General features: G+C 44.0%; 1 protein-coding gene and 1 pseudogene across 1 annotated transcript; one reads left to right on the forward strand and one right to left on the reverse strand.

Annotated features, from left to right (window-relative positions):
- Positions 1–5,443: 5,443 nt before the first annotated feature.
- Positions 5,444–6,761, forward strand: LOC123484598. Its single transcript, XM_045215102.1, has 2 exons — positions 5,444–5,706; positions 5,958–6,761. The coding sequence occupies exons 1-2, from the start codon at positions 5,451–5,453 to the stop codon at positions 6,347–6,349; spliced, it is 648 nt and encodes a 215-aa protein (XP_045071037.1). The 5' UTR covers positions 5,444–5,450; the 3' UTR covers positions 6,350–6,761.
- A 2,335-nt stretch (positions 6,762–9,096) lies between these two features.
- On the reverse strand, positions 9,097–9,480 carry LOC123484599 (annotated as a pseudogene).
- Positions 9,481–11,692: the final 2,212 nt, after the last annotated feature.

An 11,692-nucleotide genomic window follows, 5' to 3' on the forward strand; every position in this document is an offset into this window, starting at 1 on the left:
TCACATTTACTGAAACTATGGCTGTGGCAATTTTGATTACAGTTGGATGTAGGGGTGGAACGGTACATGTATTTGTATTGAACCGAAATGGTACGGGCGTCTCGGTACGGTACATGAATTTACACGGAGAATACACAGTATAAAAATAAATAAAACTTGAGTGCAAATTAATTAATGTAATGCGGAACTACTGTTAGACAAGCGGTTCTTTAGGGACACCTAATCTGTAGCCCTGCCCTTAGCTCTGAAGCTCCCGAGCCCCGCCTACATGTCGAGTCAGTCAGTCCAGTCCAAATGAAGAGTCCACATGAAGCGAACTAGTCCCTTCCAAATACAACCAAACACGGACGTAGCTGTATCCCTTCCCGCCTCGACCACAAATGGCCTCCAGGCCCGTTTCATTCGCTGTTTGCTCCGGTATTAGCTGTTAGCTCCGCAGTTAGCTTCACCGTTAGCGTGTGAAGCTAACACCAAAACTCACATCATCCCCTGTCACCTGCAGCTGGCCTTCCGTAACGACGAGGACCCAACATCCGGGCGGTGCTACTCCCCAAGAAGACCGAGAATGCCGTCAAAGCCAAGTAAATTCGCTACTGCGGCTTCAACTTGACTACTCAACCCCCAAAGGCTATTTTAAGTGCCAACCAATTGAGTGGGTGTATACACAAAGAACCAGACACCTGGATAGTTCCCGTTGAGGTTCCCCCCGGAAGATAAATTGTTTCTGACTGCAACAGTGAGTCCTACAACATCTTAATTATATCAACCCCCTCTCCACTAAGCACCACAGTTATTTTAGGGACACATATCACTTCTTAGAAAATATCAAACACATAGCTGTTCCCTCTCAAACATATACACATATATACAGTATCTCACAAAAGTGAGTACACCCCTCACATTTTTGTAAATATTTGAGTATATCTTTTCATGTGACAACACTGAAGAAATGACACTTTGCTACATTGTAGAGTAGTGAATGTACAGCTTGTATAACAGTGTACATTTGCTGTCCCCTCAAAATAACTCAACACACAGCCATTAATGTCTAAACCGCTGGCAACAAAAGTGAGTACACCCCTAAGTGAAAATGTTCACTCGTTAGTGTTACAAGGTCTCAGGTGTGAATGGGGAGCAGGTGTGTTAAAATTTGGTGTCATCGCTCTCACACTCCCTCATACTGGTCACTGGAAGTTCAACATGGCACCTCATGGCAAAGAACTCTGAGGATCTGAAAAAAAGAATTGTTGCTCTACATAAAGATGGCCTGGGCTATAAGAAGATTGCCAAGACCCTGAAACTGAGCTGCAGCACGGTGGCCAAGACCATACAGCGGTTTAACAGGACAGGTTCCACTCAGAACAGGCCTCACCATGGTCGACCAAAGAAGTTGAGTGAACGTGCTCAGCGTCATATCCAGAGGTTGTCTTTGGGAAATAGACGTATGAGTGCTGCCAGGATTGCTGCAGCGGTTGAAGGGGTCGGGGGTCAGCCTGTCAGTGCTCAGACCATACACTGCACCAAATTGGTCTGCATGGCTGTCGTCCCAGAAGGAAGCCTCTTCTAAAGATGATGCACAAGAAAGACCGCAAACAGTTTGCTGAAGACAAGCAGACTAAGGACATGGATTACTGGAACCATGTCCTGTGGTCTGATGAGACCAAGATAAACTTATTTGGTTCAGATAGTGTCAAGCGTGTGTGGCGGCAACCAGGTGAGGAGTACAAAGACAAGTGTCTTGCCTACAGTCAAACATGGTGGTGGGAGTGTCATGGTCTGGGGCTGCATGAGTGCTGTCGGCACTGGGGAGCTACAGTTCATTGAGGGAACCATTACTGCCAACATGTACTTTGATATACTGAAGCAGAGCATGATCCCCTCCCTTCGGAGACTGAGCCGCAGGGCAGTATTCCAACATAATAACGACCCCAAACACACCTCAAAGACGACCACTGCCTTGCTAAAGAAGCTGAGGGTAAAGGTGATGGACTGGCCAAGCATGTCTCCAGACCTAAACCCTATTGAGTATCTGTGGGGTATCCTCAAACGGAAGGTGAAGGAGTGCAAGGTCTCTAACATCCACCAGCTCCGTGATGTCGTCATGGCGGAGTGGAAGAGGACTCCAGTGGCAACCCGTGAAGCTCTGGTGAACTCCATGCCCAAGAGGGTTAAGGCAGTGCTGGAAAATGATGGTGGCCACACAAAATATTGACACTTTGGGCCCAATTTGGACATTTTCACTTAGGGGTGTACTCACTTTTGTTGCCAGCGATTTAGACATTAATGGCTGTGTGTTGTGTTATTTTGAGGGGACAGCAAATTTACACTGTTATACAAACTATACACTCAATACTTTACATTGTAGCAAAGTGTCATTTCTTCAGTGATGTCACATGAAAAGATATACTCAAATATTTACAAAAATGTGAGGGGTGTACTCACTTTTGTGAGATACAGTGTGTGTGTGTGTGTGTGTGTATATATATATATATATATATATATATATATATATATATATAAACACAGTGGGGGAAAAAAGTATTTAGTCAGCCACCAACTGTGCAAGTTCTCCCACTTAAAAAGATGAGAGGCCTGTAATTTTCATCATAGGTCAACTATGACAGAGAAAATGAGAAGAAAAAAAATCCAGAAAATCACATTGTAGGATTTTTAATGAATTTATTTGCAAATTATGGTGGAAAATAAGTATTTGGTCAATAACAAAAGTTACTCAATACTTTGTTATATACCCTTTGTTGGCAATGACACAGGTCAAACGTTTTCTGTAAGTCTTCACAAGGTTTTCACACACTGTTGCTGGTATTTTGGCCCATTCCTCCATGCAGATCTCCTCTAGAGCAGTGATGTTTTGGGGCTGTCGCTGGGCAACACGGACTTTCAACTCCCTCCAAAGATTTTCTATGGGGTTGAGATCTGGAGACTGGCTAGGCCACTCCAGGACCTTGAAATGCTTCTTACGAAGCCACTCCTTTGTTGCCCGGGCGGTGTGTTTGGGATCATTGTCATGCTGAAAGACCCAGCCACGTTTCATCTTCAATGCCCTTGCTGATGGAAGGAGGTTTTCACTCAAAATCTCACGATACATGGCCCCATTCATTCTTTCCTTTACACGGATCAGTCGTCCTTGTCCCTTTGCAGAAAAACAGCCCCAAAGCATGATGTTTCCACCCCCATGCTTCACAGTAGGTATGGTGTTCTTTGGATGCAACTCAGCATTCTTTGTCCTCCAAACACGACAAGTTGAGTTTTTACCAAAAAGTTATATTTTGGTTTCATCTGACCATATGACATTCTCCCAATCCTCTTCTGGATCATCCAAATGCACTCTAGCAAACTTCAGACGGGCCTGGACATGTACTGGCTTAAGCAGGGGGACACGTCTGGCACTGCAGGATTTGAGTCCCCGGCGGCGTAGTGTGTTACTGATGGTAGGCTTTGTTACTTTGGTCCCAGCTCTCTGCAGGTCATTCACTAGGTCCCCTCGTGTGGTTCTGGGATTTTTGCTCACCGTTCTTGTGATCAGTTTGACCCCACGGGGTGAGATCTTGCGTGGAGCCCCAGATCGAGGGAGATTATCAGTGGTCTTGTATGTCTTCCATTTCATAATAATTGCTCCCACAGTTGATTTCTTCAAACCAAGCTGCTTACCTATTGCAGATTCAGTCTTCCCAGCCTGGTGCAGGTCTACAATTTTGTTTCTGGTTCCTTTGACAGCTCTTTGGTCTTGGCCATAGTGGAGTTTGGAGTGTGACTGTTTGAGGTTGTGGACAGGTGTCTTTTATACTGATAACAAGTTCAAACAGTTGCCATTAATACAGGTAACGAGTGGAGGACAGGGGAGCCTCTTAAAGAAGAAGTTACAGGTCTGTGAGAGCCAGAAATCTTGCTTGTTTGTAGGTGACCAAATACTTATTTCCACCATAATTTGCAAATAAATTCATAAAAAATCCTACAATGTGATTTTCTGGAAACAAATTTCTCAATTTGTCTGTCATAGTTGACGTGTATGATGAAAATTACAGATTTTTTTTTATCCACAGAGGGTTCTCCCCAACAAACTGGCAAAGTACACAGACTTACTAGAGAACCACAGAAAGCGTAAGTCCTCCTCTTCCAGTGATACTCTTGTGAAAAATGCAAAAATCACAGCCTTCGCTGCCCCAGGACGAGTAACACAAGCAACGCTTGACAAGCTGGTGCTAAATTTTGTATGTGAGGCCAACCAACCATTTTCTGTGGTTGAGACGCCATCCTTGCAACCTCAAACATCAAAAACTGCAACCTCAAACAGTAATGACAAGGAAAACGTTATGCACAAGAATACAAGAAGCTGCAAAACACAAGAAGAGCATAATCATCAAAAAGCTGAGTGCTGTGAACTATGTTGCTACCACAACAGACTGCTGGTCTGCCAGACAACGTAGCTACTTAGGTGTCACCTGTCACTGGATAGACAACACCTCACTGGAGAGGCACTCCGCTGCATTGGCTTGTAGACCTGTCAAAGGCTCGCACACGTTTGATGTCCGTGCTGCTGCATTAGAGGAAATACATTCTGAGTACCACATCAGGGAAAAAGTGACCAGGGCGACAACAGACAGTGGCTCAAACTTCCTGAAGGCCTTTCGATTATATGGTGAGGAGAAAAAGGAGGAAGCCATCAATGTACAAGAGGAGAGTGACTCCACCCTTGATGATGCAACAGAAGATCAGAGTGAGTCAGAGGTGGAGTGTCAAGATGTGTCTGCTATTCTGGATGACAACACAGGCCTTGAGTACCAACTTCCAAGGCACCAAAAGTGTGCATGCCATCTCCTCAATCTTATATCCACAGTTGATGCCACTGCTGCAGGAGGAGCTGCAAACGAAACCTACAAGAGGCTGTCTCGGTCTGCTTTTGCAAAGTGTCATGCTCTTTGGAATAAAACCAGCAGGTCAACCATGGCTCATGAAACAGTGGAACGTGAATGCAAGCTGCTGTTTCTCCGACCCAATCAGACACGCTGGAGCTCCCTGTTCCTCGCTGTAGAAAGGATTGTGCGCCTTCACCGAGAGCAAGGAGAACAAGCAATTCGCAATGTCTGCACAGCATTAAAGATAAAGATGTAAGTTGACAAAATGTATATTTTGTTTTAAAAGAATAATAAAAATAAATAAGCCTTGCTGATTAATGGGTGATTCCACTTGTCTCAAGTAACTAAGTTTTCTTTGCATGGTGGTGTGACAATTGTGGATGACTTGAATGAAATAATTTAACTAATTTATGTTATTTTTATTTATTTGTGCATTTAACATGTACAATGCATAATAAACACATTGTACCAGAAATAGCTATAAGTAATTTTTTTATCGTTACATCTTTTATAGGTTCAATCCAGCTGAAATTGGGTTTTTGGTCGAGTATGCTGCTGTGATGAAAGCCTGTTGCCATGGTCCTTAATATCCTCCAAGGGGAATCATCTGTGCATATGGGCCTCCTGCTGCCAACACCTTACCAGTTGCGGGACAAGCTGAAGAGGTTGGAGTCAACTTGCAAAATGTGCACACCTCTTGTTCATGCCCTGCAGCAAGGGATCCAGAAACGTTTTGGAGACGTCATGAAAGAGCCTGAGCTGATTGCAGCAGCAATACTCCTACCAAGATTCAGAACATCCTGGACCACAGAGGAGAACATCTTAAATGCTGGTAAATATAATTGTTTATCAATTCAAATGTGAACCAGTAGACATTGACCTATATAACTCTGTATAATATTACTGTAATTTAGGATTATAGTGTGTCAGTGACAAACCACAGGGTGGCAATATAGTTAGAAGCTCAGGTAGCTTTTAATGTCAAACATCAGCAGCTTGACAGCCTATACAGTAGAAGGGTAAGAATAATGTGCAGACTTAATTCGTTTGAAAAAATGATTTATCTTGCCCTAAAACCCACAGGCCTTGACTACATCAGAAATCACCTCAACACCGACTTGGATGATGTCACCAGCGCAAACAGCGGCCTCTCTGATGAAGACGACTTCTTTGCATCCATGGAGTTGGGAAAATCACAAGTAGGAGAGCTGGAGAGGTACCTTTCATGTCTGTCCCCTGCAGGTATGGATCTACTCCACACCTTTCCTCGCATCAAGAAGCTGTCACTCAAAGTCAACACAGGTCTTCCTGCATCTGCAGCCTGTGAGAGACTTTTCAGTCATGCAGGACTCCTGTTCACTGCTAAACGATCACAGCTTCACAGCAAGAACCTTGAGAGCCAGCTACTGTTGAAGCTTAATAGTGACATCACTGAGCGATTCTTTGGTGAAATAGTTTGTTTCTGCATGTTTTGACACACACACACAAACTCCCAGTGGGGCCTTCAGTATAAAAGGGTTTTCATGTTACTGTGCCAAAGAGTTCCTGGAGTGTTGACTGAAGTCAACCAGTCAAAGGGCCAGTGTCAGCCTAAAGGTTAGAATACTGCCAAATCTGTTGTCTGTCTGTGGGAGTCTAGATGGGGGAAGCTGCTCCTCTCTCAGCTGCTTTTGAGCAAAGCGTGTAATCCCCTTAACTGTGTAATGGTTGTGCTAGAGAGCACAGAGCTATTAATGTATAACTCCATTGTAAAGACACATCATACATGCTTTATGCTGCTTATCTTGGGGAGGTGGGGACAAGTGTGACTTTTTTTTTGCTGACTTTTCTTGTTAGATATTGGAGCTGGAAGTAAACATAATGCCCCATCTACAACTACATCACTCTCCTCTGATGCCTTTTAGAGAACATGCATTCAGCTTAATTTGTGTTCTGGGATACTAGGCCTGCAATATTGTTTTATTTGGCCATCTATCATGGACTGGTGCTTTTTCAGTTGATGTGTATTGCTGCTCTTTTCCTCTGCTCAGTGAGATGTGCAGTGTGGCCTAATCACAGATCAGATTATTAATTTCTAGGCACACAGAAAAAGGGCTGTTGCTTGCCATGCAATACAAAGGTACTGAGTAGGCCTAATCAACACCTATTGATTATTTTATGTTGACCGCTTCCTTCTGGTGTGCAGTTTTCTGTTCAGCATACCTGGTATGAAATGTTTGTGTGTTTCCTTCTGTTGTTCTGTCACTGTGGAGACACACACATACACAGTTTATGAGAGTTTATGGGCTGCCTCATTCTAGTTCTGCCTGGTAAAAAAAAGTATAAAGGTTTGGAAATGTGTGTTACTTGTGCTTATTTTTTTATTATTATTATTTTATTTGATAAGTACTTGAATTTACCGGAATTATTTTAATTTAAGCTATTTTGTAATTCATTTTAATTTATTTTATTGTTGGATGAACTATAATTTGCCTAAAGATGATTATTTTGTATTTTTGTCTGTCTGATTGTTGCCTTGTGTTAAAAAATAAACTCAAGTAACTCATACAGTTACTCAGTACTTGAGTAGTTTTTTCACCAAGTACTTTTTTACTCTTACTCAAGTAATTATTTGGATGACTACTTTTTACTTTTACTTGAGTCATATTTGTTATATCTAGCCTAGCTGTAGAAGAACGGACATCTGCACAGTTTCACATTGTACATCACTCTGTCGTTTAATGACATGTGCCACACATTCTGACAACCCATTCATCCGTAAAGAAGCACACTGTCGTAAACCATAACAACGTACAGTACGACGTACAGCACGTCGTACCATACATAACATTTCCCCCCCTTTCCAAAACCAGGGACTGGTACCATATATAAAATGTCCATAGGGCAAGAACCTAGAGTGATACCTGTAAGAAATAAACATTAACCCTTAAACGGATGGACTCTCCAAACTAGCCAGTTCAGTCCATTAACCTGGAGGTTGACTAAGACACCTAACGGAGCCTAAGAATGAAAAGAGGTTAAGTAGTCCCCCAGATAAGCAGGGCGAGTTCGTGCCCGCATAGGCCTTTCTTCATCCGCCACCGCTTGTGGATCTGGCCCTTGGGGAGCCCACAGAGGCTGGGGCTCGGGTGGTAGTGGTGGAGGAGGTCCATCCGGTGGCGTCTCTGGCCTGCATGTCTGTTTTGTGTGCCTTTGTGTTCCTCGAGGGGCAGGGACTTTTCTGAGGCGGCTGGCGTGCCAGCGTGATCCATTGCTCATCATGAAATATGGCGGGCCCCAGTTGTCGACTGACCTGCAAGGGGTCCGACCAGAATGAGGGCATTTTGTTGTACTGCTGAGGCCGTCGGGCTCGGACCCAGTCTGACACTTGGATGATCGACAACTTCGAGCTAGTAGCAGGGGCCGAACGACACACTCACTTTCGCAAAGTGATTGTATTTTGAACAGTTCTTGCATATTTTCCCACGGGCTGGGCAGTTTGAAGCCCTTGAATTGTGAGAGCTAGCCCCACAGTTGCCACAGCTACTTCTGTTGGTTTGTCTGTGTGCCTGCTGCACGGGCATGCCGGTGTCTGTGTCCATGCAGCTATCGACGTGGGATGGCGTGCGCAGCGCGTGATCGTTGTAGTGCGCCTGCTCGGGCTGAAGCTGCTGTGTGAGAATGGCTGGGGGCTGAGTGTATGCTGCAGAGCTGTCTGTTAGCATTGAAGAGCATTCCAACGCCGCTTCAACCTGGAGTGCTATTTTAATAGCTCCATCTAGTTGTAAATTATCCGATTCCAAAAGCAGTTTCTCCCATGTCTTTTCACATAACGTCCCCTCTATCAACTGATCCCTGATGATCTCGTCCTGAAGTGTCCCGTAGTTACAAGAGCTAGCCAAATCCCTCAGATTAGCCACGTAGCTTTGAATGGACTCACCCGGCCGTTGGTGTCTCTTCCGTAGCCGGTAGCGTCGCTCTTTCCCGGCGAAGTGGTTGGAAATGTAGACGTGCGCGTATATAATAATAATATGCCATTTAGCAGACGCTTTTATCCAAAGCGATTTACAGTCATGTGCGCATACATGTTTACGTATGGGTGGTCCCAGGGATGGAACCCACTACCCTGGCGTTACAAGCGCCATGCTCTACCAATTGAGCTACAGAGGACCACGTATAAATAGATCAATTATGCCTTTTTGATGGAAATATTGAGGTGGGATTTTGGAGATCAGTTCATAATTTACGCGCGCTCTCTGCAAATAAGGCGGGCCAGCTCGATGTCCTAGGGCACGATATGCACCCTCTTTGCGTGGATGGCACACAGTTTGGTGTCCTCAAACAGACCGACCAGGTAAGCCTCGCTGGCCTCCTGCAGGGCCATCACGGCGGAGCTCTGGAAGCGCAGGTCGGTCTTGAAGAACAGGGCGATTTTTTCTCCCCAGGCGCTGGAAGGGCACATTGCGGATGAGCAGCTCAGTGGAGCTTTGGTAACGACGGATCTCTCTGAGACACGGTGCCGGGCCTGTAACGGGGAGGCTCTCCTGCGCGCAGCCTTGGCGGCGAGCTGCATCCTGTAGGCTTTGCCACGGGTGGATTTGCGAGCGGTTTGCTTGGTTCTGGCCATGGCGCTAGCTTCCTTCTTAGACAGTTGGAGTATAGCCTCGAAATGCCCATGTGAAATGTATAAAGCCGGCAGTGGCATCTGCTGATTGGACACCATCTCCCCACCACCCCGATTGGCCCGTTACGGAGGCCTCCTCTGGCGGCTATCGGAAGGGATGCTTTGCTTCTCTTTTTTTTTGACCGCGCACCCAAAACAGTACACTGCGCGCCCAAAACAATACACTGCGCGCCCATAAAACACACTGTACGCCAAAAAACAATACACTTTGCGTGCGCCCGCAATAATACGCTGCGCGCCCAAAACAATAGATCACTGCCGGCCTTTACACGTAATAATTGTCGCCAAAGTCAAGAGTGAAATCTTGTGATATAATTTAATGCTAGCCTATTATGGCAAACGAGGCCAATAGTACACTGCGCGGATGCAACTGCACACTGCGCGCAGGCAAAAGCACAATGTGCGCGCAAAAGTACACTGCCGGCCCTTTATGCGCAATAATAGTCGCTGAAGTCAAGAGTGAAATCTTGTGTTATAATTTAATGCTAGCCTGCTATGGCAAACGAGGCCAATAGTGCACTGCGCGGATGCAACTGCACACTGCGCGCAGGCAAAAGCACAATGTGCGCGCAAAAGTACACTGCCGGCTCTTTATGCGCAATAATAGTCGCTGAAGTCAAGAGTGAAATCTTATGTTCTAATCTAATGCCAGCCTGTTATGGCAAACGATGACAATAGTCCACTGCGCGCAGGCATTAGGACACTGCCGCGCGATAATATTCGCCAAAATAAAGAGTAAAATATTTTGTTCTAATCACCACATGTTCAGTAATGGCATTTCCCCCCTTTATTCAAATTACAACCTCTCACTTTCAGTTATTTGAAATGAAATAATCTCTCAAATATCACTATATCTAAAACAAGCCATAGAAAGTTGGTTGCAATTTCAATTAAATCATCCAGAAACGACAGAACAAACTCAAATACACTAATAGGAGAAAATATATATTTATTGATATTGTATGTTGTATAGCCTTACTTGTTGGTATCTCAGACGACCAGAACCTTAATAATAATCACCATACTTACTTCACATAGCACGGACATATAGTAGACTACTGACACTCACTCCTATGGAATGGGTATGGGGACTGGACACGCCGGGACCCAGACCCTACTGTTGTCGATCACACATATTAATGTCGTGTTCAGGGTGCTATCAGAGTTATCGGAAATACCTAGTTCCGACTGGGAAGTTTCACTTGAATGACCCTCCAAGTAGGAATTACAAGTGAGAAATAGTGAAAATGTTGTTGCCAATCTTATTGGTTTAAGAATTGTTCCGACTTCAAAACCACTTGAACACAATCATGTGGGAGTTACAACTTCCCATTTTCCAGGAGAATGTGAAGTTGGCATAATACAGCATTCAAGTGCTAGTCGGTACTAGGAAACGGACATTTCTGACTTGCTAACTGGTTGAGCAGCGTTACAATAGCCTAAGTATATAATATGATTGACATAACCACAATAGAAAGGCCTTGGAAGTGCCATAAGTGAAAGCCGACATATTTCATTATTTTTACATTAACCTCTTTAACATGTATTAAATGAATAATGAAGAAAATTGTGTAATTTAGACTCTACGAAATATGAAATGCATTATGAAGAAAATCGTGTACTGTTGCCTACACGGAAAAGGGGCCTTTCTGACCAAAAGTGCACCAGTATCCCAAAGTATTAATCGAAATCAAGCATAGAAAACAGCGTTAGCATTAATAAAACAATTTTTCCCACGAATTAAGTTGCACGTAAATGTGTGTATTTTCTCACAAATGATGTTCAGAAAATCTCAAACAGTACATAGGCATACAACTACAATGTTTGAAACATTATTAAATAAAGACAACATTTCTGTATATTCATAACGTTTAATTAGCCATAATAAAGAAAATAAAGAAAAATAGGCTATCCGTTTATGGTTGTTGTGTGTTAAATTGCTGTCTTTTCGCACGAATTAAGTAGCACATAAATTCGTGTCTTTTCACACAGAAACGCACGAAATCTGCTGAAATACATTATGCTACCTGTGGTTTTCTCGAGCACGGTTATATGTCAGACATTTAAACGGCGACGGATAGGGGAAAGCAAACCCCGTATTGAGTCAATACTGTCATCGATTGGTAAACATAATCCTTAACGTAAATATCCCAGG

This window comes from Coregonus clupeaformis, unplaced genomic scaffold (genome assembly GCF_020615455.1).
Source record: "Coregonus clupeaformis isolate EN_2021a unplaced genomic scaffold, ASM2061545v1 scaf0367, whole genome shotgun sequence".
NCBI classification, from domain to species: domain Eukaryota; kingdom Metazoa; phylum Chordata; class Actinopteri; order Salmoniformes; family Salmonidae; genus Coregonus; species Coregonus clupeaformis.